Genomic DNA, 27,287 nt, shown 5'->3' on the forward strand with positions numbered 1-27,287 from the left:
GGAGGGCAAGACAAAGTGTCGGTAGTATATTCATCCACTATCATATATCTTACTTTGAAGCTTTTTGGTCTCTGTTCAACAAGAAATTAATCTGGTCATGAACACCACACAGTGTCGCGTTTTTTGAAAGCCGGAAGTATGGTATGAACATGTTTCCCTCTCGCAAGTAATGGATAAAAGAGACATTGAGGTGTAGAAGTGGCACCATTGTGGATTGAGGCAGAGCTTTGGCAATCATCACAGAGGCCTGGAAGAGATTAGAGGTTGAACCGTGCTTAGTATCTATTCCAATCTCTTACCATTTCATTCAATACAGTCTCAGTGGCGGAGCGGCGGGCAATCAAGAGGCCAATTTTCGTGTCGAACATCTTCAAAAGCAGTGGCTATGAGTCCACCAACAGCCTCTTCATATGCTGATATTTGAATCAAATTTTCAAGGTGGGAGCAGACTTTTCATTACCTGGGTCGTGGCAATCAACCCTGGGCCTGAAATACTGTAAACAGGTTTGATTCTTCAGCTTGAACTTTGTTTGCAACCCCCCACCCCTAAACTACATCATCAAAGGGGAGAGTTTCCGTACGCTTGGGCTACAAGCCTTGCAGATCGTGGAGATCAGTAAAGGTATTTGCTGCTGGTGGATCTCGGACAAGCCTTCACTGCACTTGTCGCGTTGTCTTGCCGATCTTGTCCGTCCCATCTTATCAGATGGACGATCAGAGCTTCCCGCTGGCGATGATCTTAATCACAACGGCCAGTTGATCATTTCCTATTGAGGCATGGCCAGTCGTAACCGGTTAAACTCCTGCGTTTCATCGATCAAACATGCGTGAAAGAAGCGATGCGTAGTTTTGAATAAAAATTGTAATTTTAAAATTTCTGCATGTAATTTTTCCTACATCGCAGCCCACTTTAATCGAGTGTAAGAGCTATAGAACGACAACCCTCCTAGCTAAGTTGCTCTAACACCCTCTCGAAGCTCTCTCTCACTGAATTATACAAGTTGCCTGTTTTTCATGAATTATGACTATCGTTAACTTGAGCAACGGGGATGGCGATCATGCCAAGCCAGCGCCCGTCACAACTACAGATGTTCTCATTGTTGGTGCTGGCCCTGCTGGTGCCTCTCTAGCATGTTTTATGGCATACTATGGTAGGGTCAACGCGACCATCATCAATCGGACTCTTTTGTTCTGCATACTAATGAAAGCTAGGTATCCGAGGGATCATGGTCAGCTCTTGTTCCACTAATGCCGATACTCCTAGAGCGCACATCACCAATATGGCGGCCATGGGTACCTCCTTCTCACGCAATTACACTCTGGAATTGTAACTAACACCAAGCAGAATGTCTTCGAGACATTGGTCTAGACATCGAGTGCAACCGTCTAGCAACCAATGGAAGAAACATGATGCACACCCGTTGGGCATACAGCATGGCAGGGGAAGAATACGCAAGGATTCACTCCTGGGGGCACGACCCAAAGCGTAAAGTATGTCGAAGAATAATCCCTCTAAAGTCGTGAAATAGACTGACACCAGTCAGGGTGACTATGAAACAGCCAGTCCTTGTGACCCCGTCGATCTCCCACAGACTCTCCTCGAGCCGATTCTTGTTCGATATGCCACACTGAATGGTTTCAGCAGTCGCTTTGACACCAACTTTATCGATTTCGTCCAAGACAACAAGGGAACTACATCAACACTCCGCGATAACCTCACCGGAACCAAATACAAAATCCGTTCGAAATACTTATTCGGCGCAGATGGAGCTCGAGGCGAAGTCTTCCGTCAACTTGACCTTCCACTGGACGTGCGACCCGATCAGGGCCTTGCTTTTAATGTTCACCTGAAGGCAGATCTCTCGGGCTATATGCAGTATAGGACGGGCAATTTACACTGGCTTCTACAGCCCGACAGAGAGCATCCGCTTTTCGGATGGGCGTGCATTGCGCGAATGGTTAAACCGTGGGATGAGTGGCTTTTCATCGTTCTTCCAGAGCGTGGAGAAGAGCTTGAGATTAATCCGACTAATGAGGAGTGGCTTGGTCGTATGAAAGAGTTTATTGGAGATGATACCATCCATACGGAGATCTTGGGTATTTCAAAATGGCGCATCAATGACGTCGTTGCGCAAAGATTCTCGAAGGGCAGAGTGTATGCTGGCTCCCTCCATTTGTATCGTTCCGTGGCTGACAATTTTACAGATTCTGTCTTGGTGATGCGGTGCACCGACACCCGCCATCGAATGGTCTCGGTTCCAATACTTGTATACAAGATGCGTACAACCTGGCTTGGAAGGTTGCATATGTTTTGAATGGTATGTTTTGTTTCTCGATTCGGTCTCTACATTGTTTTAACTAAGATTCTCCAGGCCAAGCATCTCACTCACTGCTCGAGTCATACTCAGCTGAACGTCAGCCTGTCGGTCGTGGAGTGGTCACTCGTGCCAACGAGTCATTCCGACACCATGGTCCCGTCTGGGAAGCGCTTGGGGTTGCACTTCCCACTCTAGAAGAAAGGACAAAGGCGCTTCACGAATTGACCCTGCCCACCCAAGAGGGTCGAGCCCGTCGCGCTGCCCTTCAGGCTTCCATCGAGATGACTGAACATGAGTACCACGCTCTGGGTACAGAGATGGGCCAATTTTACCAGAGCTCTGCTGTATACACTTCGGATGAGATGGCCCCATTCTACACCCGCGAAGTAGTTGCTAAAGATCAAGATCTAAGCCTCATTCGAAGCACATACCCCGGATGCCGCTTGCCTCACGTCTGGCTGAACATCGCCACTCCAGTGCGGCGCATTTCTACCATTGACTTGGCTGGAAAGGGTTCATTCGTGCTACTTACTGGTATTGGAGGCGAGGCTTGGAAGGCAGCTACCTCAGCTGTCTCCAAGGAGCTTGGTGTTCAAGTCAAAGCTTACTCTGTCGGTTTCCGCCAGGACTATGAGGATGTTTACTTTGATTGGGCGCGTGTTCGCGGGGTTGATGAGACGGGATGTATTCTGGTCCGACCTGATAACTTTGTGGCTTGGAGATGCAATACTGTGCTCGGGGACGAGAGTCAGACTACGAAAAAGCTACGCGTAGTCATGCAGAGCATTCTTGGCAAATTAAGATAGAATATACTTATCTTAGCTTCTCTTTATTGGAAATTTAGGAATTGAATGAAGCATGGGGGTATTATGAGATGAAGCGAGTTCAAACGGCGTATTGCACTTTGGAAGAAGATAGACTGAGTTTGCTGGCTTTTAGGCAAGGCTTACATCGTCTGTTGTAGGACCCGCCCGGAGAAATCTCGCCGCTGACTGTTTACAACCATAGTGGATCGGGCTGCTAAGCCGGCTCAATCCACAAAACGATGCCGAAATTTCTTTTTTGCGGGCTGGCAGCCACTTGACTAAGGGGCTGATAACCAAGCCTATTTTGGCTGTTTTATCCACCAGACGTGCCGTTTTTCTCACTGGCTCGGCTCTGTTCGAATTGATGTGCCGATGGATTTCAAAACGTCAACTACAGTCTCTCTGCAGAGATCAGGCTCTGCAAAAGAGCATCTTTCCAATTGGCAACCCCAGCGACGGAGATCGCTTTCTTCGCCATGGAGGGTAGTCCCAGTCTTAAACCAGTGCAATCAGCACGCTCAATTTCGGACTCCTTATCGCCTCTGCGGGAGGCGCTGTTCGTCACGATTGTTTGCATGGCCCAATTCATGACCCAAACGAACGTGGGCGTTTGTCTATCCCCACTCGACATTATTGGGGAAAGTTTCGATATTGAGGACTCTGGTATCGAGAGCTGGTTCCTCGCCGGGTATTCATTGACTGTCGGTACTTTCATCCTCGTCTTCGGGCGATGTGGAGACCTATTTGGATACCGGCGCATGTTTCTCTCTGGGTTCATCTGGCTTGCGGTATGGTCGCTAGTAGTCGGATTTAGTGTGTTTTCCAACCACATTTTGTTTATCTTCGCGCGCGTCATGCAGGGCATTGGTGCTGCGATGATGTTACCGAATGGATTGGCTATCCTGGGACACACTTACCCACCCGGCAAGAAGAAGGCAATGATCTTTGCTCTCTTCGGAGCTGTTGCTCCTAACAGTGCTGTATTGGGGGCTGTGTTTGGAGGGATATTCGGGCAGCTTGTTTGGTGGCCCTGGATGTTCTGGGTTCAGGCTATTGTGTCTGTTATCTGTGCCATTATAGGCTTCATCGTCGTGCCTTCGATTCACCATGATGCCCCGCGGGACATCAGCACATTTTCTGGCCTCATGAAGGCGCTCGACGCCCTTGGTTCATTATGTGGAGTTGGAGGGCTGATATTTGTGAATATTGCCTGGAACCAGGCCCCAACGGCAGGCTGGAGCACACCCTATGTATACGTGCTCCTGGTCATCGGCCTTTTGCTAATTGCCGCCTTCTTCATCGTGGAATTCCGCATAGCGGAGCATCCTTTAATCCCCTTTCACGCATTCAGTCCTGACGTCTCGTTCGTGTTGGGCTGTATCGCGTGTGGATGGGGCGCATTCGGTACATGGATTTGGTACTTTTGGCGATTTGAGATGGAGTACCGCAACACGAGTCCGCTTCTAGCGACCGCACAATTCACACCAGTGGCGCCAATGGGTATCGTTGCCTGCTTCGTCACTGGATTCCTTATCTCTCGACTGCGTCCTGGCTGGATCATGATCATGTCGATGGGTGCCTTTACGCTGGGCAATATTTTTATTGCCATCGCTCCAGTCGACCAAACATACTGGGGCTTGACATTTGTCTGCCTTTTAGTGATCCCTTGGGGCATGGACATGTCGTTCCCGGCGGCTACTCTAATGCTATCGAACACTGTTGAAAAGAAACATCAGGGTGTCGCAGCATCATTGGTGACTACGATTGTTAACTACAGTATTTCGCTGAGTCTGGGCTTTGCAGGCACGGTAGAGATGCATGTTAATAATGGGGGCTTGACTTCAGCTGATACCTTGAAGGGTTACCGGGGAGCGCTATACTTCTCCACCGGGCTCGGTGGCTTGGGCATCGTACTCAGTGTGATATTCACACTGAGAAGTTATTGGGAAGAGAGGAGGCCAAGACCGGTGAAAGAAAAGTGGCCTGATGAGGCGTTCTCAGAGCCAGTATCCGACGAGTAACTGCAGCCCGCCCAATTGTACCAAATTTTCCTATTCCGTTTATTTTGCCGAGCCGGTTGAACGGAGCGCCACAAACTTAGAGGCCTGAGACACCGAGCACAAAAAGCTTTCACCACATTTCGTAGCAGGTCTAAGCATCATGACTACCTGCTACAAAAGTCTACCCTGGGAATATGACACTTTTTGACCCAAAAGTCTATATGGTAGTTAAGCAAGTTTCCGCTTATTATTTTTCAGCAAGCCTATTTAGAGTTTCCAGTGCAGGGTGGTTGAACCGACCCGGTATCAATCATATCCATCATATCCATCAAATCAATCAAATCAATCAGATAATCTCGTCCTGTCAAACATTATCTTCGGAAGAAATGTGCCGATTTGAAACTGCAAAAATGGCGCACACCGCGGATGCTCTATATCCAGACCAACTCAAGCCTTTCACGTGTGGCCCGGTCGGCCCTTGATTGGCATACGACAGCTCCATCCGATTCCTTCTCCGCTGCGGGGACTGCAAGGGTTTTACATTCCAGATTCATCTGATGATCTCTTTATTTTCCCGACCCTTTCAGCCGCCCGTAGCGTGAAGCAGGTGCTGATTTGCCGATGTCGGCAGCTACTACAGCGCAGCCCTGAATGTACCCTGATGTGTTTCGAGGCACGAGGTCAGATGCCGTGTGCGGCAAAAATCGGGCGCCGAAGTGGATTAGGGTTTGATGGGGCCATGGAAAAGCACGAGAAGCTGAGGGCCACTTTCATCGTCGGGGGTTGATCAGATACCGGCGTGGCGCTAGTAATTTTCACTCGGGCGGACCACGTCGTTTCAAGGTCGACACGGGGTCTTATCAATCACCTGTGTCCCTCTTTTCCCAAGGACCGTGTCTATCCTTCTCTTCTCCGCAGGCTCTTTGGTGAAGCTATCTCAAGATGGGTCAAAATAACGTGTTCGCCGTCACGGGTAAGTGTGCGCTGCGATTGCGCTCAATGCTAGCATATCCCTGTCGGACTTGAACTGACCCGATGCGACCGCGCAGTGTTTTTCATTTGTTTCCGAGAATGCCTGGAAACGACCGTGGTTGTCTCGGTCCTTTTGGCCTTTCTCAAGCAGACCCTGGGCATGGGAGAAGATCGAACAACATATAAAAGGCTTGTGAAACAAGTATGGCTGGGGTGTGGTTTAGGTCTACTTATCTGCGTGGCGGTTGGCGCCGGTATGATCGGTGCCTTTTATGGCCTCGGCACCGATACTTTCTCCAGCACGGAGGACATCTGGGAAGGCGTGCTTGGTATCATCGCATCCTTGATTATCACCATCATGGGTGCGGCGCTGCTGCGTGTTTCCAAGCTCCAGGACAAGTGGCGTATCAAGCTTGCGAAGGCGCTGGAGCATGATGTCAACCCCAACGAGACGCGCCGAAATCGCCTCAAAAGATACATGGAGAAGTATGTGATGTTCTTCCTCCCCTTCATCACAGTTCTGCGTGAAGGTTTGGAGGCGGTCGTCTACATTGGTGGTGTTGGTCTTGGACTCCCAGCCACCTCCTTCCCTCTTGCGGTGGTATGTGGTCTGGCAGCCGGTTTCCTGGTGGGCTACATCATCTACAAGTAAGTTGAATGTAACGAGACGGGGAACGAAGCCGGAATTAATTATTCACAGGGGTGGACGAGAGACATCGATGCAGATCTTCCTGATCATTTCAACCTGCTTCCTCTACCTGGTTGCCGCTGGTCTTATGTCGCGTGGAGTCTGGTACTTCCAGAACAATGCCTGGAGCAAGGTCATTGGAGGCGATGCCTCCGAGACCGGCTCTGGTCCCGGGTCCTACAACATCAAACAGAGTGTCTGGCACGTCAACTGCTGCAACCCTGAAATAGGCGGAGGTGGTGGCTGGGGTATCTTCAACGCCCTTCTCGGTTGGACCAATTCTGCGACCTACGGTTCTGTGATCTCATACAACCTCTACTGGCTCGCCGTCATGATCGGCTACTCGTTAATGCTTGTTCGTGAGCGCCGCGGTCCTCTACCATACATCGACCCGGCCATGAGGAAGGTGATCAATGCCAAGGGACGCACCAAGGCATTCATCTTCCGTCAGAAATGGGAGCCTGAGCCCGAGCTTGCGCCTGTTCAAGCAAGTGGTGCCATTGAGACTGGCGTTCTCAGCATGAAGGGAAACGGTACCGGTGTTTCTACCGTTATCAGGCCGACCTCTTCGGCTTAGACGGTGAAAAGGGCCCGGTATTCGGAGGAACCATAATTGGAAATAATATTCGAAGTTAGAAGCAGAGAATTTCCCAGGCAGAAAGCCACAAGAAAATTAAAAAATGAAATATACGAAAATAATAGAAAGATGTGTAATTTTCAATCTGCTGTAATGTTTGTAGCCAAACAAGGAAGGTACTTTTAGGGTCACATTTCAGTGGGGATGCGCGACTCAGGGAAATCTTAGCAAAGCTTAGCGGCATGGTCCTAGAAGGAATGGGCTGTGCGACCTTTGGGGATCCATTGGTTGCCCGACCCCCTTCGTGTCCACGTTCCAGGGATGCTGCGACATTCCTCCAATGGACAGATCCTGAAAAATCAGATTATCAGTGTTCTCAGCTAATCAATCAATATCGTCGTGCGCTGATCTTAAGGTCCTACCGCCCGCGCAAACCTCTCCGGTCCTGTTCCAGGGCCTTGTGCATGTCGAACAGATCTGCACCAGCGCTTTCGCGTGTTTAAACCCTTTGGGGTACGTGGATCCCCGGAGAAACAAGCAAACCCAGGGCCACAGGGGCCCACCCAGCCAAACGGGCTAAGCTACGTGTGAAATTTTTACAATTCTTTGTTACGAGCCCCACCGCGGACCACCGGTAAGATCGATAATCTTATCGTCTGGTACACAAAAAGTCTAGCCGATGTTGCGAAACCGGGCTCGGTCCTGGTCCTGGTGTTAGTCTTCCTCTAGGCCGACATTCTAGCGACAGCTAGCTGCTTTCTCTTCCTTGCCCTCTTTTCTCCAGTTCAGACCAGCCTTTTGGACATGGCGAACCTCGTGGGAGGCCTGCTTGTGCGCCTCTGGGCGCTGCTCTTCATCTTTCAGAGCTGCCAGGCCAAAACCGTCACCTATGATTTCAATGTCACCTGGGTCACTGCCAACCCTGATGGTCTCTTCGATCGTAAGGTCGTTGGTATCAACAACCAGTGGCCCTTACCTACCATTGAGGTCGACAAGGGTGACCAGCTCGTCGTGAACATGTTCAACGGTCTTGGGGATAAGGATACCTCGATTCATTTCCACGGCATGTACCAGAATGGCACCAATAACATGGATGGCCCTTCTATGGTCACTCAGTGTCCCGTCCCTCCGGGCTCTTCTTTTACCTACAACTTCACCGTGAACCAGAACGGCACGTATTGGTACCACTGTCATACCGACTATTGCTACCCGGATGGCTACAGACAGGCGCTGATTGTCCATGATACCGAATCGTATTTCCACAATATGTACGATGAGGAGTTCGTGCTCACCATGAGTGATTGGTATCACACCTTAGTGGAGGACATTGCTCCCCACTTCATTACTCTGGCGAACCCGACTGGCGCGGAGCCCATTCCACAAGCATTCTTGGTCAACGACACGATGAATACCAATCTACCTGTGAAAGCAGGGAAAACATATCTGATCAGGCTGATCAACGTGAGCGCCTTCGTTGCTCAGTACTTCTATATCGAGGATCACACCTTCAAGATCGTCGAGATTGACGGAGTCTATGTCGACGCCACCGAAGCCGACACACTCTACATCTCTGTTGCCCAGCGGTACTCAATTCTCGTCACCATGAAGAACTCGACAGAAAAGAACTATCCCATTGTGACAGTAGCAGACTCTGTGCTACTGGATACTATTCCATCCGACCTGCAGCTAAACCATACCAATTGGCTGGAGTATAACTCGACAGCCGCCCACCCTCAAGCCGTGATGAAAGTGGACGTAGCCTCCGACCTTGTCCCATACGACGACATGACCCTCATCCCCCACGATAGGATGGAACTACTCCCCGACGCCGACTTGACGATCGAACTTTCAGTCGTCATGGCAAACCTCGACAACGGCGCCGGCTACGCCTTCTTCAACAACATTTCCTACACAAAGCCCAAGGTCCCAACACTATACACCGTAATGTCATCCGGCAACCTCTCCACAAACGCTGAGGTCTACGGCGACTATACGCACCCCATGATCCTGGAGCACAACCAAGTCGTCGACATCGTTCTCAACAACGCCGACACAGGCTCTCACCCATTCCATCTCCACGGCCACAACTTCCAGCTCCTCCATCGCGAGCCATCATACGGCAAACACTTCTACGACTACGAGGACTCCACCGACGGACTCACCTTCGACGCGTCCAATCACAAAGCCTTCCCTCAATACCCATCCCGTCGCGATACCTTCGTCGCACCTCCAATGGGTAACTTCGTCATCCGCTTTGTAGCCGATAACCCGGGCGTTTGGTTCTTCCACTGCCACATCGACTGGCACTTGGCGCAGGGATTGGCAATGCTGATGATCGAAGCTCCGACACAGATTCAAGAGCGCATGACGATCCCAGACGCCGCGTATGATACCTGCAAGGCCGCCGGTGTCTCTTACGAGGGTAACGCAGCGGCCAACACGGAGGATTTCCTCGATCTGACCGGGCAGAACAAGCAGGTTGCTTGGTTACCCGCGGGCTTCACTACCAAGGGAATTGTGGCGATGGTGTTCTCGTGCATTTCAGCCTTCCTCGGAATGGCGTTTATTTCCTTCTATGGAGCTACGGGGATTCAGGCTAAGAAGCAGGAGGAAAATGAGTCAGCGGACACAGATAGCTGAGTTTATTTGTAGATGATTCACGTGCATATTAATTACCATGTCAACTTTAGAGTCAGTGTTTGGTTCATTTATTGCCGATAGCGCGGCGTCCATTGGCTCCATTGCTCGATGCCGCTCATGAGGTACTCTAGGCCTTTGGTGTATTTGTCCATTTCAGGGCGTAGGGTACCACCATTTTCTTGTCTGAGATCTTCGCTAGATTGTTTGAGCACGATCTCGAGTTCTCGGCAGTAGGCGTACATTAGGCGCTTGCAGGCTGTGTACGATAGACCGGTCTCTTGGGATAAGATGTATATGGAGGAGAAAGGGCGAGATCCATCGGTCGGGTGGACTTGATAGACCTTTGATTCGCGGTCCCAGCTGTAGATGTCGTTCAGGACACCCATGAAGCGGAAAGCGCAGCTTTCCAATGCGGCGGTTTGGGAAAGCTCGGCTGGGTGGAGGTGCAAATCCGCGCCAAATCTAATGAGTGCGGAGTAGAAGCTCAAAATCTGGTTAGCTCAAGTCTACTTTGCTGAGATGGATAATACTCACGTTCTGCCAACGTCAACCTCTCGGTGCTCAAGGTATGGTCCAAGGTGTTTTACAGACATGCGATCCTCCGTCGTCTGAGCCTGAAGCAGAGCGCAGAACCCTTCGATGAGATCCTTGGCCAGTGCCTCATCGGTGCTTTTCATGAGTTGGAACGTGTCAAATAGCATCCATTCATATGCCTTTTCTTTGTCGGGCTTTGTTTGTCCTCGCGCAACCTGCATGACTCGGTTTCTGTAGGACAGCATCTCTAGAAGGTCCATCTTCTCCAGTTGATCTAAATATCATTAGCTGAGGCTTTGCAATACATATATTCAGTTTTGAACATACCATCGATCAGAAGAATCAAGTAATGCAGCTTGCAAGTCATCTCAACTCGATCGTCGAGCGTAAGCGGGAAGAATTGGCTAAAAGCACGAGACATGCCAAGTGCAAAGAATCCCTTCTTGTCCTTTTCGCTAGCAAATTCCCAATGTTGGTCAAGCCACGGTTCAGTCTGGGCTTGGATAACCTCCCATCCTAGAGGATGGATCTTTGATTCTAGTCGACTAGGCGGAATCTCATATAGCTGATGGTGGAGAGGGGCTTCGGAAGAGTATCGCTTTGGCGATGTGGCGACTTGTTTGAATGGAGAGTTCCTTGGCACCTCAAACAATCTCGGCTTCGGTGCTCCTATGCGAAGGCCGAAAGCCATCTGCCTGGCACAGGCTCTGGTGAAGAAATGCATGTTCAGGTTGCAGGCATGCAGGGGTAAGACCATGCACTGTCACCATGTGGCGTCACTCGCTTAAGACTCCGGATGATGTGTCTAGAATACGGGGTCGAACAGGATGCCAAAGTTGAGGAAGTCAATGTTTATGGTCAGTGTCTGATGCCGATTACCGATTACCGTGGACGCGTTCAGGAGATAAGATCGTGCACGTGCCACCGGATAATTGGGGTTGATGTCACCAATACCTGCATTCACGGAACTCGCCCTCTTGTTCTCATCTTCGACACGAACTTTTCCCTTTGCACTGGGTCACATCCGCTTTTAGGTGTCTTAGAGCTGTATCTTGAATTTGAGAGCATCTATACTTTCTCTACATCAGAGAATTCGACTCTACCCCGCCAATTCACCCGTATCGACATCTCATAGCTCGCAAGCTTATCATATGATCTACACATGCTGCCTGCTTGTACCCCCAGAAACAGCTTGAAAAGATTACACACAGTCAGTCATCACCTTATCGCGACTAGCGTCTACTCGGCAAACCCACCAGCGCCAGCGTCTATTCCCACCACGTCCAAAATGACGCTCTCACCAAGCACTCAACGCGCCCCATGGCGCGACATTCTCGACTCCCACCTGGAAAAAACACCAGGCTATGAATTTACGATTGCGACCGTGGGCCGTGATATCCAGGGTCGTTTTGTTCCCCGGGTACGCACCTGTGGCTACCGCGGCTTCTTCCCGGAGCTTGAATTGCATCCGAAGGGCCAACAAGCTATGGATGAACAGGTGGAGGAGGGTGGTAACCCATCTGTTTACGAGAGTGACATGCTGACATTCACCTCCGATACCCGGATGGAGAAATTGGGCCAGCTAGAGGAGTCTGGGCACGCTACTGAGGCTATCTTCTGGTTGAAGGATGTCATGGCTCAGTGGCGGGTGAAGGGCAGAGCCTATGCAGTTGGGAATCTAAGTGAGGATGAGGAAGTTGAACAAGCTTCCCGGAAGGAAGCTGCAAAGGGTCTTAGGGTGAAGAGCGATGCCAATGGCGATGCCGCCAAGTGGACGTGGGAGAAGGCCGTGACAAAGTATTTTGCAAACCATTCTCCTATTATGCGAGGTATGTTGCTTTCCTACATAGTTTGACGCTTTGTGGGATACCTCTCGCCGGTCTTGCTTGATCCATTCAATGCCGGCAAACCTGCATGCTCGAGCTTAATTCCGTACTTATTCTAATTATGACTGCAGGTTCTTTCAAAGCACCGCCCCCTGGACAGCCGCGGTCCAAGGTTCCGGATGATCAATCTTTGGGTCTAGGACAGAAAGTCACAGATCTTCATGATCCTGTTGCTCGTGGGAATTTCAGGGTCGTTATTATCCTGCCGGAGGAAGTTGAGCGGCTGGATCTCTCAAATCAAGAGGATCCCAAGAGATGGAAGTGGACATTGGTCAACGACCAATCTGGGAGCCATTGGGTGGAGACCGAGTTATGGCCGTGATCCCTGCCCGGTGAGCAATTCCAAAATAGAAATGAATACACGATGTAGCTGTTATATCCGATGGCAAAGCCAGAGGCAGTATTGCCATGCAAGCGTAGGCGGTAACAATACCGCTAGAAACCGCTGTTGGGGAGGTCAACTTGGATGTCAAAAGTGATTGCACAATCGAATATCTTTGATGTTCTAATCGCGTACGCGTTTGTCCTCCGCTCAGATCCGCCTTGTAGGCTACTGATCGCGATCGAAATCTCCCGACCGACAGCATCGAATCACAACGTCTTTTGCTCAGCACAGTGATCATGGCATCGGGAAGTGCTATAAATGCTGAGCTAGGTATGCTTTCCTGCCTGATCGTGGCGTCGCACCCCAATATTTCGCTAATCTATCACATGTTAAGCCGGTGGTGGTCGTCCACGATCTGTTAGTGGCAAGCTGCGTGCCTGTGAGCTCTGCAAGTCGAAGAAGAAGCGCTGCACCCATCGGGGAGGTGAATACTCGCTCGTTGCGGACACCAATATCATCATGGAGACTAGGCTCCGGAAGCGATCACATCGTGAACTTCATGTGAGTGGACTTCATGTAAGAGACAAATCCACGTCCCTTTCTCTCACTTTCATCCTCAACGTTTCTCTTCCTCACATCAGTCCAGGTTGCTGAGAAGAAGCCATCCAACCTTACTTCTGCAACCGCTTCCAGCTCTTCTTGCATCCGTTCCAACAGGATGGAGAAGTCCAACGACCGTCCCCTCCGCTCAGGCTCAGTGAAGAAAAGCCGCTCGGAGTCTCCTGTTGCCGAAAAGAGCCCCCCTACCACAAAGGGCGGCAAGGCCACCAAGCTTTCTAGAAACGAGACCGCCGCAGGCAAGACCATCATTCCCAAGCTGCCCAGCGGCACGATTCAAGGCTCCATCGCCATGTCGGTCCATTCTATCTTCGCGCGTGAGCTCCAGCGCAAATTGGATAATTATGAAGCCAAGTTCCAGGCCAGCGTGGCTGCTCACCAAGTCATGCAGGAGTCAGCCCAATCTGTCCGAGACACTGTCCAGGCATGGGTCGACGCGTGGGCTTCCGGCCAGTGATTTCTTTTCAACCAAGAGCATGCATTTTCGGTGCATTCATTCATTCATTCCGCTCATGATAGTCACGACAACGGTGCGGGGGAGTTTGTTCTTTCTTTTTTCTTGTCATCCGGATTGATCATGTATCTTCATTGGGGGTTTATTTGGAACGATCATGGTTAACGAGTTCATACTACTTTTCTCTGAACACGCGCATACCCTGGACATTCCGTAGAGGGCTCGAGTCATCACGTGCATATACGTGCCAGGGCCAGTGCAATGTGTGTCTGTGCTTCTGTCCGAGCTTCGCCCCCTCAAACAGTCTCTGAAACATAAATCACGATCGCATCCTCGGACGTGTTCGCTGATTTCCGGGGTGGCTTGATGGCTGGCCATGAGTAGGAACCATCGACGAGTGGCTTCTCATGTATAGAGATACATACTAACACCGGGTGCTCCAGACAAGGGTAGAAGAATGTAATAAGATGCACGGGCTCCACTCTAGACGCAAAACGAAGCCAGTGCAAGAAGATGCCCTGACGGCCTCTCTTAGATTCTCCCCGATCAGCCAATTATCAGCTCTGATCGTGACGACGGGGCCACCCGGACTCCAATCCACGGCCTCACCCGGTCTGCCGTCTCGCAGGGATCGCCCTTTGGCCCCCATAGACCCCCGGCACTAGTACTGGTCGCACCCGTATTACCTGACTTTCTGTATTTCAATGGGGTCCCCGTGATCCCCGTGATCCCCGAGTCCCCGACGCCGACCGTTACGTGTCAAGCCCATCTTGGAAAAGGCACCTCCATCGCGATGGTGGATGCTCCATCCTAGCTCCAACCTGATGCCTTGTCTAGCCTGTCGCAATTCCTGTTCGCGACATGGATGTCGGATTTTGCGGCGACACAATCCCTGTCTCATCCTAAGTGCTCAACGGTTTGGATTCGTCATGTGAAGCCCCTTGGGACGAGGAATGATCTTCAGGACACACTTCATATTCACGGTTTTGAGTGTTTAGGTGCTTCGTAGATCATCAGGTCGTTAAAACGTGGAAACTGGCGCTCTTCTGCCCTGCAACTCCGACTGTCAACTGTCAATGTCCCAGATGCATATCATAGTCCACACCGCTCCTTTAGAAACCGTACGCTTCAAGCTCATAGTCCAATGAATCTGTCAGTCTGCTACTTCTGCGATAGTCGTACAACACCGTAGGGCCGCAGTCATGCAGGCGGCCTTGATATCCTTGTTTCGGGGAAGTCGAGTCGCTGCGTATTCAGAACGTATCTAACGGTATGGAAACCCATCCACCCGCATAAAATGACGACAAAGATACATACCGTACGATTACAGAACGCTGCGATCCCGTCTCTTTTCTTGATCCATCCCCGTCTTTTCTCTTCCCATCCACCCCCTCCCCATACTCTTCACCGTCTCTTGCGACTTGCTCTTCAGGTGAACATATCGCGGGTATTATAACCTGCCGGTCTCGCCTCCCCCCGCTCATACCTCAATACCCTCACGATTCTACGAACGCAACGAAATATTTGGAATACCCTTGGCCTACAACTATAATCGCCCGCTCTACGTCCCTTCGACTTGAACGCCTGCGGGGGCTTACGGAATTTGTCGCACCGTTAATCTGAGTTGATTAGACCATGGCCTTGGCGATGGATGCCCTGGGAGCTTTCTCCCACCTACAGTCCAACCTCCCCGCATGGGTCACTCGCGTCTCCGAGCTCGCCGCTCACACCTCCGCCAAACATATCGAATATTCCGAAGCCTACCGCCGACATGCTACATATAAACCCCGCCGTCGAAAGAACAGCTCCGTATGCTCCATCCGCACTGATAATCTCGTCCCGATTGCCCAGCGCGAGGGCCCAACCCCGGAAGCCGCTGAGGCGTCGAACACTGTCAAGGATTCTACAGAAACAACCCAGCAAGCTGGTCGCAAGCGCAGTGCGGATGAAGCATCATCTATCGACTCCGATGAACGCTACGGTCTTGTCAGCACTCGACACAATGTGATCATCGAGTACGACGGCCACACTCAGAAAGCTCTGGAGGAGGTAGTTCGCGATATCGGTATTGCCCGGAACAATATCCGGCGAGGGAAGATGTCTTTGATGCCACGGCCAGCTTATCGCGCAGGCCTACTGAATAAGACCGTCAACATTGGCACCAATAACCAACCCGGAGGCGCGCCGTCGTCTCTGTCAGGACTGTCCTCTGTCCGCAGCACGCGGACCACAGGTGGTCTCGTCGGTGTCACTGGAACTGCTGCTAGCATGCAGAAGGAGTCGCCGTTCGACTATGTGGACAAGCAGTTGGAGCTGGCACACGGGCTCTGCGAGACAGCCGCATACCAAGTCCTCCGATCAGGGGACTGCGGGACCGAGCTGGACGGTGTGGAAGAGAAGCTCAAGATGCTGATCGACATGGTCGACAATGAAGTGACACGTCTCGAAGAAGAGAAGAAGCAAGAACAAGCACAGGCACCTCTCGAAGACAAAGAGAACGAGACACCTCTGCAAACCCTGACCGCCGCTCGACTCGCCAGAATTGCCGCGCTCGCCAACAAGCACACTTCAACGGACACACCTGGCACCATTGAAGTCGATGATGCCTCGTCCATATCGGCCGAGTCCATCGACCTCTCTGCTTTCCGATCATCGCGGATCCGAGTGTAGGGAGGTGTCTTGTCATCTTTTAGCGAATTTAGCGTGTTGAAGGAATTTCTAGCAAAAGCATTGCTGTCGGTTAAGCCCCTTCGAATTTCCCCCAAGGTACCATTATTCCATTGTTTCCATTTGGACCTTGCACATTGATCAAGCCTCGACTCGCGGCTTGCGCAACCCCATTTTACCACTATCATTGAACACATTTGTCAATCTTCCATTATGTCTGTTGTCTCTATTGGACCATCTATATCCATCTGTCCAAGTTTCTGCATTTGTTCAAGCCCATCATTGCCGGCGCGCACGGCGTTGGCCACCGAGTCATTATCTACGTTTATCACTGGGGGCCCGTTCATTGGCCAGTCCAGTATTTTTCCTGGAAATTTTACCTTGGTTATTGGGAAACATGTCTTGTGTCGGTGTATACTCTCGACTGTAGAGATTTCATGCAGTCTGCATGTGTCTCCATCTATGGCAGTACAAGCGATAATCCCTCGCCCTATAATAGTGTACAATATACATTGTTTCATCTCATTGGTTCCCTCGTCCCAGTATCGTAGATTAGCGGGTGTCCACGACGTGAAAAAATGCATAACCGTTGTCATGTCGCTTCGTGTCGTTCCGACCCTCGGCTGACAGACTCGATGATTCGCCGTCTGACACCGGGTCCATCACTAGGCCGTGCAGATTTGACAGCACTGACAGGAGTGACAGGCTCTTGGGGGCCAATTGTGCGTGCGAGCCTAAAGACAATGGGTACCCAACCTTCTACACCAGAGGGGCTATATGGTTACTTCGCAGCGATCTTCAATCAAAGAGTTGGGGTTCAGACCTCGTTACATCTGCACAGTCCCAGCAACCCCCATATATTCTGAAACTACGGTATACAGTAGAGTTACAATCGAGGGGGGTGGTACGCGGCTTCAGGGTGTGGGGTACTACACCGCATAAGTTCAGAGCATGCATCGCTTCGCATAGAGCGGCAGAGCAGCAAGGAAGAGTGATGAAGATCATGTTTCCAATCTGGAGATCAATTCAACCTGGAGCGAGTATTTACCACGAGGCAGCCTATGCGCGGGCTGGTCTGGACACGGTCATGGTACTTTTGTTGGAGAAGGCGTTAATTGAGGAGCTGAATTCATTTCCGCTTCCGCCTGTCAGACGCACAGAGACTTGCCGGCTTGAAGAAGACCCACAACTACTATTTGTATCTTCTGCCGTTGTCTGCTCAGATAGATATATTATTTCGATCTTGATGTTGGCCCTAGGGACCTGCGTGTATAGGAAATAACGTAGACTCGAATCCATTTACAAACAAACAACCAAACCATGAGAATACAAACACAGAATTTGAACCGAACCAGCCCCGCACACCGTCCCGCCGGCACCTATCTGCCCATTTGACTGGTCCACCTCAGTGGGGTCACATTTCGATATCCCTTTCCAGGCCATTTCCAACCGCGTTTGACAAAAGTACAATGCAAGAGAGGGGTCAATGACATGGTCTAGCGCAGAGTTTTCGGTCGTGTAAGCCAGGAGCTACTTCCCACATCCTACAGAAGAACCATAGGATCATTTCCAACAGGTTCTAACAAGAATGGAGCTAAAGGGATCAGAGGCGCAAATACAAGCCAAACTAGAAACGCGCGTCCCTAGAAGCGAAAACACCTACAGTACATGTATGTATTTGCATAAAATACCCCACCTAACCTGATACAGAAGTATGTCTCCGACAAAGGAACGTGTAATCTACTCCAGTTACGCGACCGTAAATTTCAGGGATTACAGAATCCCTCAGCACACATTAGCCTTCCTGTCAAAGAAAGCCACCCCTGTCCATTTAATCTGAAGGCAACCAATGAGCCTTCCATGAGGTCCCATGACCGAAGTGGCTTTCCGCGGGTACAGCTAAATCGGGACAGGTTCAAGGCTGTATTCCTAACTCGAGATTGTGCCGAAATTTCGATTCTACTGGTTATCGCACGGAGATGCATATTCTAGACTCCTACCCAGCTAGGCAAGAGGGTCTTTGGTTCAGCATCAGGTTTATGATCGCGGGGATAATTGCTGGAGGGATCTGGGTGATGGATGTGATCGCTAGGTTTGAGTTTGTGGCTTTGCGTATCCGTCCATTCGCGTTGCAGATGGGAGTGGCTGCAGGCTTGATCATGGATCCCGATCACCAACCCTAAGGGCTTTTGCCTGTGGCTTCGTTCCCGATCCGGATGGATACGATGGGTCTTGGTGTCTACTGGTATGCCATGCATTCTAAATTTGGAACTATTGAACACGGGAGAAGACTGAGCGGTGGTCAGAGGGGGTTTTTACAGTACAGGCGTCGATCGCGGGGTTCCAAGGTTGAGAGGTCTGGGAATAAATTCCGTAAGAACTTGATCGGTCTGGTCATTCAAGGTTGATCCCTAGCTGCTTTGATAGCTAACTGGGCTTTTAAGTGGTCGGTCGTATTCTATGATCTTCAGAACTATTATGCCTTTTGAATTTTAAAATTGCCAGACAATATAACAAGACGGTTGTGTAGTGTAATGGTCATCACTGCGGATTCTGATTCCGCCGATCCCGGTTCGATCCCGGGCACGACCTTTTGTTTTTCCCATTTCAATTTTTGTTCTTCGAAGGGAATAGCGATAGAGTTGGTTTGGTTTGAACATCATCGGGACACCCTAAATAGCAACCTTTCAATCTGTATTAAAAAAAAACCCTCAACGACGTCAAAGCCCATTGAACTCGATTTAAAAGCTCATAGAACATCGACCGTCGACGAAGGCTGCTGGAATATGTTAGTCTGTTCCGTATGGCTTACAGGACATGTCGGAGAGCCATCATGCCTCATATAAGCATTCCTTACCGATACGAACGACTTAGATGTCCGGAGTTCTGGCTAAGGGGACCTAGAAAATTGTAACTAATTTTGGCTACCTCTGAGCTGTATCCACTCGCTCTACGAGACGGTAGTGTTACCATGGCGTATACTATAAGAGAAGGAACTGAAAGTTCTACTAATTTGGACAGTTTCAAAATATAGTACATCTTTAAGGTTGCAACCCGATTTCATGAAACACGGGATACTTCTCAAGTCAATCAAGACATGACAACATGAATCAACCATCAACAGACATGACGCAATCACATCAGCCGCGTATTACGAATAGAAAATAGACTCATAAGGAAGATTAGATCGAGAGATCTCTCCGCATTTAGCAGGGAATCTCAACAGGGCCAGTATAAATCGTCCACTTCACACAAACAAATGAGCTGGGGCCCAGATCAGCGCCAACCGGGTCGTTTCTTTCCGGTCGGCTGGGTATCACTGTAGATTAAAGACCGTAGGCAGGTATTTCCAAGATATTGGACATCGACATCGAGCATGGGCGATTAAACAAGAACGATTAGTAGTAGACCTTCTCCTGGTAGATAGGGGGTTCGCCCTTGTCGACGTTCCAGGTAATCTTGGCGTTCTCGTCAAGGAAGGCGTCTTCGTCGGTGATGGGGATCACGCGCGAAGTATGCGCGACTTCCTGGCGGGAGATGCCGAGGGGATCGCGGGGAATCCAAAGGAGAGGGGCCTGGGAGAGGATTGCCGGGTGGCAGTAGGCGTCACGTTCGGCTTCCTCGGTGTAGGGGACGACGTCGAGCGGATTGGGGACCAGACGGCGCAGGGTGGCATAGTCGTGGTAGATATCCGGGCGCAGGAACTTCATGAGGAAGTTGGGCTTGGAGTGCGCAGGGGGCATGGCGGTGTGGGTGAGACCCTTTTCGGCCTCGGCGGAGTCGACGTTGCCGACGCCACTGTCGATGTTGGCCACACCACTGTCGATGTTGGTCACGCCGTTGTTGGCGGTGCTGGTGCCGGTTGTGGACTTCTCGTCGCCGAAGAGCTTAAGGCGCTCCTCAGCCAGGAGGAACTCCTCCTCGTGCTCCATGTTCTTGGGGAGGTAGTGGATCAGGGGCTCCATGGCGCTGTTCATCGAGATATGGTACAGGATGACGAAGATCAGGAAGATGATCATAAGGACCAGAGGTCCTACAGCGATGGTCGAGGCACCAGAACCCATGGCGAACAGACCAATCAGGCAAACCATGAGCAGGTAGCAGCCCACGGTGAGGTGCTGCAGAGCACGGACATAGGCCTTACCCTGAGTGTCAATGGTGGCATTCGACACGTACAGCAAGTTGTAGCGGTAGGCAAAGTAGAAGAGGTACATGCCGACGGTACCGAAGCCCATGACAAGAGGGGCAATGCAAGAGTAAATAATACCAATGACAGTCAACAGAGTGATAGAAGGGTAAACGGTACCCCAGCCGAGACCAGCGAGGCTGGACCAGCGGCTGTACATCTTACGGGGAGTCTTGTCCAGGAACTTGCCCAGAATCTTGCCCACAATCAGACCGGCAATCTGCAGGAGAGCACCAGCGCTGAAAGACAAACCCTGCAGGACAATGTAGGAGATGTAGAAGTTGGCAGCCTTGGGAATCTTCTGGGAGAGCAAGGTAGCGGCAGACTGGGGGTTGGCAATGATCTGGGTGACGACACTGGTGGCGGCAGAGGCAATGGTGACGACCAGGAAGACTTGGATGACCTGAAAAGCGAAGAACCAGTTCTGAATGGTCAACTCAACCTCAGCAGAGCAGGAAGCACCACCCCACTTGGCCATCACTAGAGAAATATTAGCATGTGAAATATAACACGATAGGACGAGTCCACATACATCGAAGAATGATAGGCACAAGCGCAATCAGAACGGACATCATGATAGTGGGCAGAAGACCAGTGATCAGACCCAGGAGAACTTTGGGAAGGTGGTTGATGAATCGCAGGAAATGGACCTTGTCCTCCAGTAGGTTAATGTTGGAGATGGCACCAACCACGGCAGTGGGGATAGCCCAGAAGATGATCAGTGCGCAGACAAAGGCGAGAGTAGCACTGTGACGAACGATACGTTCCCACCACTTGATACGGAGGTTGCCCCAGATGACCTGAGTAGGTTCGAGACCGATGTAGCGAGGGGTCATGCGCAGAGGCAGGTTGTGAGTGACAGACTGGTAGGCGGACTGAGCATCGGCCTGTCGGTAGAATTCGACGAAGACGGACGAGACGAGCTTGCAATCGCCAGCGCGGTGCTTGGCCTGCAGCTCCTCAATTTCGGGAGTGAGACGCTCAATCTCGGACCGGGCCCAGTTGATAGTGTCGACCTTCTTGCCAATAAGGAACTTCAGACGGTGGGTAGGGCGGTCCTTGGCCTGAACCCACTTGGCAGCAACGGAGCCAGACTCGTCATCGAACTCGCCCATGGACTCCTCGCCCTCGTTAGCATCCTCAACATTGCCCTCCTTCTTGGCAGCCTTCTTCAAGGCCTTGTTGCGCGCCTTGTTGGCCATGACAATGAGCTTAGTCTCGGCAGTCTCGAGCTTCATGGCGGCACCATCACGCTCCTTGACCTTGTCCTCGAGCTCAGCAGTATCACTGGCGATCCAGACATTTTGGACCTTCTCCTTGCCGAACATGGCGCGGATCTTGTCCTTGTTCAGGTACTCCTCGGTAACGGCGGAGAAAAGAACGGTGCGGGACGAGATACGGTTGGCATAGGCAGGCGAGAAGAAGTAAGCCTGGCGCAAGTTGATATAGAAGATGTGCTCGCGGGTGATGAGCCAAAAGACGAAGGACACGAAGATCCAAGCAACGAAATTATGCGCAAAGAAGCGCGCATAGCCATCCTCGCCAATGTTAGAGATACTCAGAAGATCAAATTGCTCTCCGGTACCACCGCCAGTCGCATTGACGGGGAACAAAATGGGCCAGGTAATACAACAGCCAACGAACAGCAGAATCGAGCACAACTTGATGAAGCGCAACAGCAAGTACGCGTCCAGGGAGTGGTGCTGAAGGACATAGGTATCGGGGAGCTTGTACATAGAGACAATCCAGTTCCAAGTACCGGTAGGGGTGTCGGGGGTCTTTTGCCAGTCGCGCAGATAGCCAATGTAGGTTCGGGGCATGTACGTACGGCGCTGAGACTTGCGCAGGATGATGAAACCGATGACCATGACCACGGCCACGATCAGGGCGGGAATCAGAGTAGACAGGAACGCAGACAGCGAACTGCTTGTGTTGCCGACATCCTACAAAATCACGTTAGCACGGTCTCGACAGGATTGTCGCGTGGTGATGTGGACATGGAGATGCACGTACACTGTCAGCCCGGGCAAAGAACCGGTGGAGAGAGCCGTGTTCCGCCATGGTGAATGGGATTGAGCGAAGCTCTACAGAATCGCAATTTGATAAACCTCAACCTCAACCTCAGTATTGGGTTGGCACACGTGGATATGTCGAAAAAGGGGGGGGGCGACAGGTGGAAAAAACCCCAGGTTGATGAAAAGGGAAGAAGAAAAAGAAAAAAGGCGGACCAGCTTAAGCTTTAGAAGGGGAGGGGCAGGGAAGTACAGATCTGCGATCTCTGGCTACGTAATTTCAGATGGTTTCAATTTTAATTTGTGGTTTGCAGGGGTCCTAGAGCTAGAGTTGATTTCTCCTCTGACCCCTGTTACACCCAGTCACTCTCTTTCCCCACTTCAATTCTGCGGTGGCGAGTGAGCGACCCGTCCAGATTTACGCCGGAGCTGGTTCATCTTGCGATCGGCCGCTTTTGTGGCACAATCAGTCGATGACTATACGGGGCGACTCAATTCCTGTATATTCTGACAACACCCATGGTTTGGAGAATTGCCTGCGCACCGTAAGGGCGTCGGAGAAAACCGATGGCCAAGCCAACGCATCCGCCACAGCCCATTCCCAGCCACACTGCTATGGCCTAGACTCCATCGGGCGTTTTCCACGCGCGCAAGGGATGCATCGGGGGCAAAACAATACTGTACTCAACTTTCGATGGGTTATGTGCGAAGGAGTGGACATCACGAAAAGTGATTGCCCTCGCGGAATCCAGGGGGTGACTGTTTCTCCACATGCCCGGTCGAAACTCAGATATCTACCTACGTCAGGCTAGGTACAGTATGTGCCACTATTGAAGACAAACAACGGAAATATAGATCCTCGCACGAGTCGCTTTCGTGTGGCTGGTGCGTTTCAATGGCGTGCCAAGTAGATGAACGCGCAACTGATCACATGGAAAGTCCAATCGGGGAAAATCAACTTGAAGAAAAAAAAAAAAAAAGAGGGATCGCCGAGTTGGAGCGCACTGTTGTGCTGGATCCAATAGATCGAACGGGATGGAAAGCGCTAAAAAAATGCTAGTTCAGCTGTGGGCTGCGCTATTTGGCCGGGGTCTGTATCCATGGGCCCGTGCCGGCACTATCAGAATCTGCAGCCCCCCTTAAGTTTTTGTTATTGCTAGTGAAATGAAACCCTCAAATCTTAGGCGACTTGCAATTACTGTGGAGCGCGAATAGCGTAATTAGTGTAAGTAATAGACTTTTGCAGGGCTGCTGGAATTGTAGGAGGAATGGACAACCGGATCACTGGATCAGGGTACATGATATCATAATCTCCTATCGCGGTCATCGCTCACAGCGATCGGCGATCCGCTACAGTAGCACACGGTTCCTCGACTGTCCCAAGGTACGGCTGGCACGCGCTGCAAGGTACCTCCAGGTACCGTTAGCGCATGGTCGCTATGAAGGGTGACTTCGGAGAACTTCTCCTCGGTTCACCGCACCAACACTGTTCTCCGCTCTGAGGTCCACTTGGTGGTCGCGTTCAGCAACCCTATTTGTGTCTTAGCCGATCTCAGATTGTTTCTTTCGCCTGATATCACTTTTGAGCCGAGGCTTTTGGCCCCTGTGGCCTTAGTCCCTATGGCCTTGGTCCACCCGGAGTCTCGATGACGCTTACACTTGACGACCCCGGTACCCGGGTCCTGCCAAGACACGGCCTACCTCACCTACATTCACTGCCGATTACCTTAACGGAACCCACCCAAGCCATCCAATCCGCCATCACAAGCAACCCGCCACCCTCCAAACCCCATAGTTATTGCAATAAATTACAACTTGATATCTCACCAAGAATATAGTAGGCTGACTGTATAATATTCTAGGCTCTTAGAATAATCATATCGTCGCGGAAACTAGCCCATAAGAGATATATATATTCAGCGACATTACTAGTGTAATTTTGGTGAAGAAGTGTAATGCCTGTCAATGTATGGGATTAATGAATATTAATGAAATGCGAAACTATAGCCAGAGGCAAAATTCGATGTTCGAATAATCGATGGTTCTTGAGATACGGGTTTGTAACTTATCGCGTTTAATATTGGATTTTAAGGGTGGCGGGTTGCAGGTGCCGGTGATGGCGGATGACTTGTGAATTACGTTATGATATGCAGATCAATAAGATCGTAGCTTCTTGCATTCGTGTGAGCTATCACTAAATCTCCCCAAGTTCTTGTTCGAACACGTCAATGCCGCGTATCGGCGGATGCAGGTGCAAGAAACCCATCAGAATTTCGTTAAAGTGGAATTGCAGATCAGGCCGTAGCCGTCTGTGCGTCATGAGCAGCTGGCCCGTAGACCACGATCGCTCCGGGTTTTGTAAGTCGGGATCGCATCCCTGTTCTAGCAGCAACCAGAGTAGAGTCTCGCAGGCGGGGTGTCGGCCGAGTTGATGGTGCTCGACCGTCGAGTGTAGATAGTCTAAAAATCGGTTGGTCTTACTGACCGAGTCCCTGAAGTCCCAGAGTGCTGCAGTAATGTAAATGAGGGCCGCAGTCCGACTGACCTCCTGGGTCTGAAGATTACGGACCACATACTTGCGGGACGCCTGTGGCACCTGCGAGGGTCGCGGCCCACTGGACAATAAGGGAAACAACGGACTCTCCATCTGAAAGGCGTCGCGTCTCCGTGGAGCCATGCACAGGTATTCGATCTGGTTGTGCATTTGCATGAGGTCGTCCGCTCTTCGGAGGAAGATGACCAGCCAATGGCGGTCTGATGTTTCAATCACCGAACTGATAGGGGGCATGATGTACCGCACGTAATGAAGCATGGTCTCTACCGGCAGATTGGCTCCAGTGCGAGGTCGCATGATTCGGGCACCCTGTTCAAGATACGCTTGAGCATCTGGCATATTGCCAAACCGCCATTCTGAGAGGGCGATACCCGCCAGAGCCAGGGCCAGATAGTCGGGTGGTACCTGTGTAGAACCCGAAAGAGCATCTGCAATCTGCTTGCGGGCTTCGATAACACGTTGTTGGACTTCTGGCGCATCGGGGAGGCCAAGTAATTGGGCCTTCCACCGCGCACAATAGAGCAGAATACATGCCTGGAAGGAAAGCGGATGCTGCATGGCGGTGCGGAAAATTTGATTCTTGATGTGTGGGTTTTGTCCAGACCAATATGTTAATTTGGTGTGCCAATAATCCACCAATTCCTCATCTTCGGGATTTTGGGCCATTGGTAGGCTCGAAAATGGGTCCGTTCGGGACGCATCCAGTATGGTGATGGGGGAGCCTACTTGCACGGGGCCTGTCTTTTGGGAGTGATGGTTCACATTCGAGAACCGCATTGGGAGCTAGAAAGCAATATGTTAGACTCAGGCTGCTGTCGTTGTTTGTTGTGATATAGATCGTGAAAGTTGGGTGCTTGTCCATACCGAAGTGTTCGGGTCGGTGGAAGGACCCGGTGTACCAATCAAGAATATATCCTTTCCACTGTCTGTATCATAATCGGATTCCTTTCTAACAGACCAAGATAAAGAATCATTCAGCGGTTCGTGGATCATGCCATGAGAGAATTTGCGCTGCTTCCTTTTTTCCTGCACGTGGTGGCGCATGACATGGGCGCGCTTCTCCTTCGACGATGAGTTGGAATCGACAAAGTAGAACATCTGGTTCTTTTGATTGTCCGAGTCGGCCGCACGCCTTCGCCTTCTCGTTTTTGCGTTTTGAGAGGCATCGCCTGAGAGACCTGGTATACACTTAGCACGAGACCATCGTACATGATGGATGGCCGGCCGGAAATACATACCCGGAACCTCCGGCATAGATGAATCTGAAGACTCTGCGGTTGGAAGCGTCGAATCCACCACCCGTCGCTCGTTTCCAGACATATCGCGACAGAGGACAGTGGTGGTCGACGCAGTAAGAGACTCGCTACAGCAGCATACCGACCCGATGATCGCCAAAATTCCTCCGTTCACACTTTCGGGATTTGGACAGAATCATCGCAGACATGCAGGCGAAAATCACGCAGGGGCGAGGATGCGGGATCTGCCCAAGGGCTATAGGAGGGGTGACGCTAGAGCAGATAGGAATTATACTCAGTAGACGCAACGCAAGGCGAACACCAGGATCATCGTAATCTCCGCGGGGCTGAAGAAAGTCAAGAAACGGGGGGGGATGTCACCGCCACGGGAAGGTGCGCACACCAATGACTGAGTTAAGTAAAAAGGATGCGAGGGCATTTGGGTATTATCCGAACTGGACCACAAGGACCGGGGAGGGGAGTCTAAGTGGGCCTTTCCGAGTTATCTCCAACAAGGCAGGGGGGCGAAAACAATACCATAGGCTACCTGATGTTGAGCAAGTCTCCGTGAGTGGATGGGATTGACTGCCTTACTAGGGAGAAATGCCGGCTTTTGCTCGGGGGAAGGGAACTGTGTCCAACAAGGGTTTAGTTCCGGTTATGATCCATAGAAAGATACCTTCCCAAATAGGATTCTTTAATTTGCCAAATTGGGGGATTCGGGGCCTGAATTATGGGGTGCCGAGGTGTCAAAGTGTCAGGCGTTAAGGCGTTAAGGCTTTTAAGGATGCCAATATTAGTCAGAAACCACTTAA

The 27,287-nt window shown here is 50.9% G+C and overlaps 10 protein-coding genes across 10 annotated transcripts; 7 read left to right on the forward strand and 3 right to left on the reverse strand.

Annotated features, from left to right (window-relative positions):
- Positions 1-1,042: 1,042 nt before the first annotated feature.
- Positions 1,043-3,124, forward strand: N7443_006501 (uncharacterized protein; the record flags this gene model as incomplete). The annotated part of the gene is made up of 6 exons (XM_056886557.1): positions 1,043-1,151; positions 1,213-1,293; positions 1,346-1,491; positions 1,545-2,155; positions 2,206-2,318; positions 2,373-3,124. Coding segments are annotated over 6 exons (1,812 nt in total), but the record flags the coding sequence as incomplete, so codon positions are not given.
- Positions 3,125-3,600: 476 nt separating this feature from the next.
- N7443_006502 (MFS transporter) lies at positions 3,601-5,145 on the forward strand (the record flags this gene model as incomplete). Its single annotated transcript, XM_056886558.1, has 1 exon — positions 3,601-5,145. One exon carries the CDS (start codon positions 3,601-3,603, stop codon positions 5,143-5,145), a length of 1,545 nt encoding a protein of 514 aa, XP_056740207.1.
- A 921-nt stretch (positions 5,146-6,066) lies between these two features.
- Positions 6,067-7,361, forward strand: N7443_006503 (FTR1 family protein; the record flags this gene model as incomplete). The annotated part of the gene is made up of 3 exons (XM_056886559.1): positions 6,067-6,097; positions 6,174-6,744; positions 6,797-7,361. The coding sequence occupies 3 exons, from the start codon at positions 6,067-6,069 to the stop codon at positions 7,359-7,361; spliced, it is 1,167 nt and encodes a 388-aa protein (XP_056740208.1).
- Positions 7,362-8,165: 804 nt separating this feature from the next.
- Positions 8,166-10,001, forward strand: fetC (putative ferrooxidoreductase Fet3; the record flags this gene model as incomplete). The annotated part of the gene is made up of 1 exon (XM_056886560.1): positions 8,166-10,001. One exon carries the CDS (start codon positions 8,166-8,168, stop codon positions 9,999-10,001), a length of 1,836 nt encoding a protein of 611 aa, XP_056740209.1.
- A 68-nt stretch (positions 10,002-10,069) lies between these two features.
- N7443_006505 (uncharacterized protein) lies at positions 10,070-11,259 on the reverse strand (the record flags this gene model as incomplete). The annotated part of the gene is made up of 3 exons (XM_056886561.1): positions 10,070-10,484; positions 10,536-10,809; positions 10,863-11,259. 3 exons carry the CDS (start codon positions 11,257-11,259, stop codon positions 10,070-10,072), a joined length of 1,086 nt encoding a protein of 361 aa, XP_056740210.1.
- Positions 11,260-11,823: 564 nt separating this feature from the next.
- Positions 11,824-12,743, forward strand: N7443_006506 (uncharacterized protein; the record flags this gene model as incomplete). Its single annotated transcript, XM_056886562.1, has 2 exons — positions 11,824-12,364; positions 12,493-12,743. 2 exons carry the CDS (start codon positions 11,824-11,826, stop codon positions 12,741-12,743), a joined length of 792 nt encoding a protein of 263 aa, XP_056740211.1.
- A 299-nt stretch (positions 12,744-13,042) lies between these two features.
- N7443_006507 (uncharacterized protein) lies at positions 13,043-13,821 on the forward strand (the record flags this gene model as incomplete). The annotated part of the gene is made up of 3 exons (XM_056886563.1): positions 13,043-13,076; positions 13,141-13,307; positions 13,393-13,821. 3 exons carry the CDS (start codon positions 13,043-13,045, stop codon positions 13,819-13,821), a joined length of 630 nt encoding a protein of 209 aa, XP_056740212.1.
- A 1,632-nt stretch (positions 13,822-15,453) lies between these two features.
- On the forward strand, positions 15,454-16,488 carry N7443_006508 (uncharacterized protein; the record flags this gene model as incomplete). Its single annotated transcript, XM_056886564.1, has 1 exon — positions 15,454-16,488. One exon carries the CDS (start codon positions 15,454-15,456, stop codon positions 16,486-16,488), a length of 1,035 nt encoding a protein of 344 aa, XP_056740213.1.
- A 3,395-nt stretch (positions 16,489-19,883) lies between these two features.
- On the reverse strand, positions 19,884-22,732 carry N7443_006509 (uncharacterized protein; the record flags this gene model as incomplete). Its single annotated transcript, XM_056886565.1, has 3 exons — positions 19,884-21,151; positions 21,204-22,614; positions 22,685-22,732. The coding sequence occupies 3 exons, from the start codon at positions 22,730-22,732 to the stop codon at positions 19,884-19,886; spliced, it is 2,727 nt and encodes a 908-aa protein (XP_056740214.1).
- Positions 22,733-24,877: 2,145 nt separating this feature from the next.
- Positions 24,878-26,557, reverse strand: N7443_006510 (uncharacterized protein; the record flags this gene model as incomplete). Its single annotated transcript, XM_056886566.1, has 3 exons — positions 24,878-26,020; positions 26,102-26,415; positions 26,476-26,557. 3 exons carry the CDS (start codon positions 26,555-26,557, stop codon positions 24,878-24,880), a joined length of 1,539 nt encoding a protein of 512 aa, XP_056740215.1.
- Positions 26,558-27,287: the final 730 nt, after the last annotated feature.

The sequence above is a fragment of the Penicillium atrosanguineum genome (assembly GCF_028827265.1).
Source record: "Penicillium atrosanguineum strain IBT 20685 chromosome Unknown utg000005l_segment0_segment0, whole genome shotgun sequence".
Classification (NCBI taxonomy): Eukaryota; Fungi; Ascomycota; class Eurotiomycetes; order Eurotiales; family Aspergillaceae; genus Penicillium; species Penicillium atrosanguineum.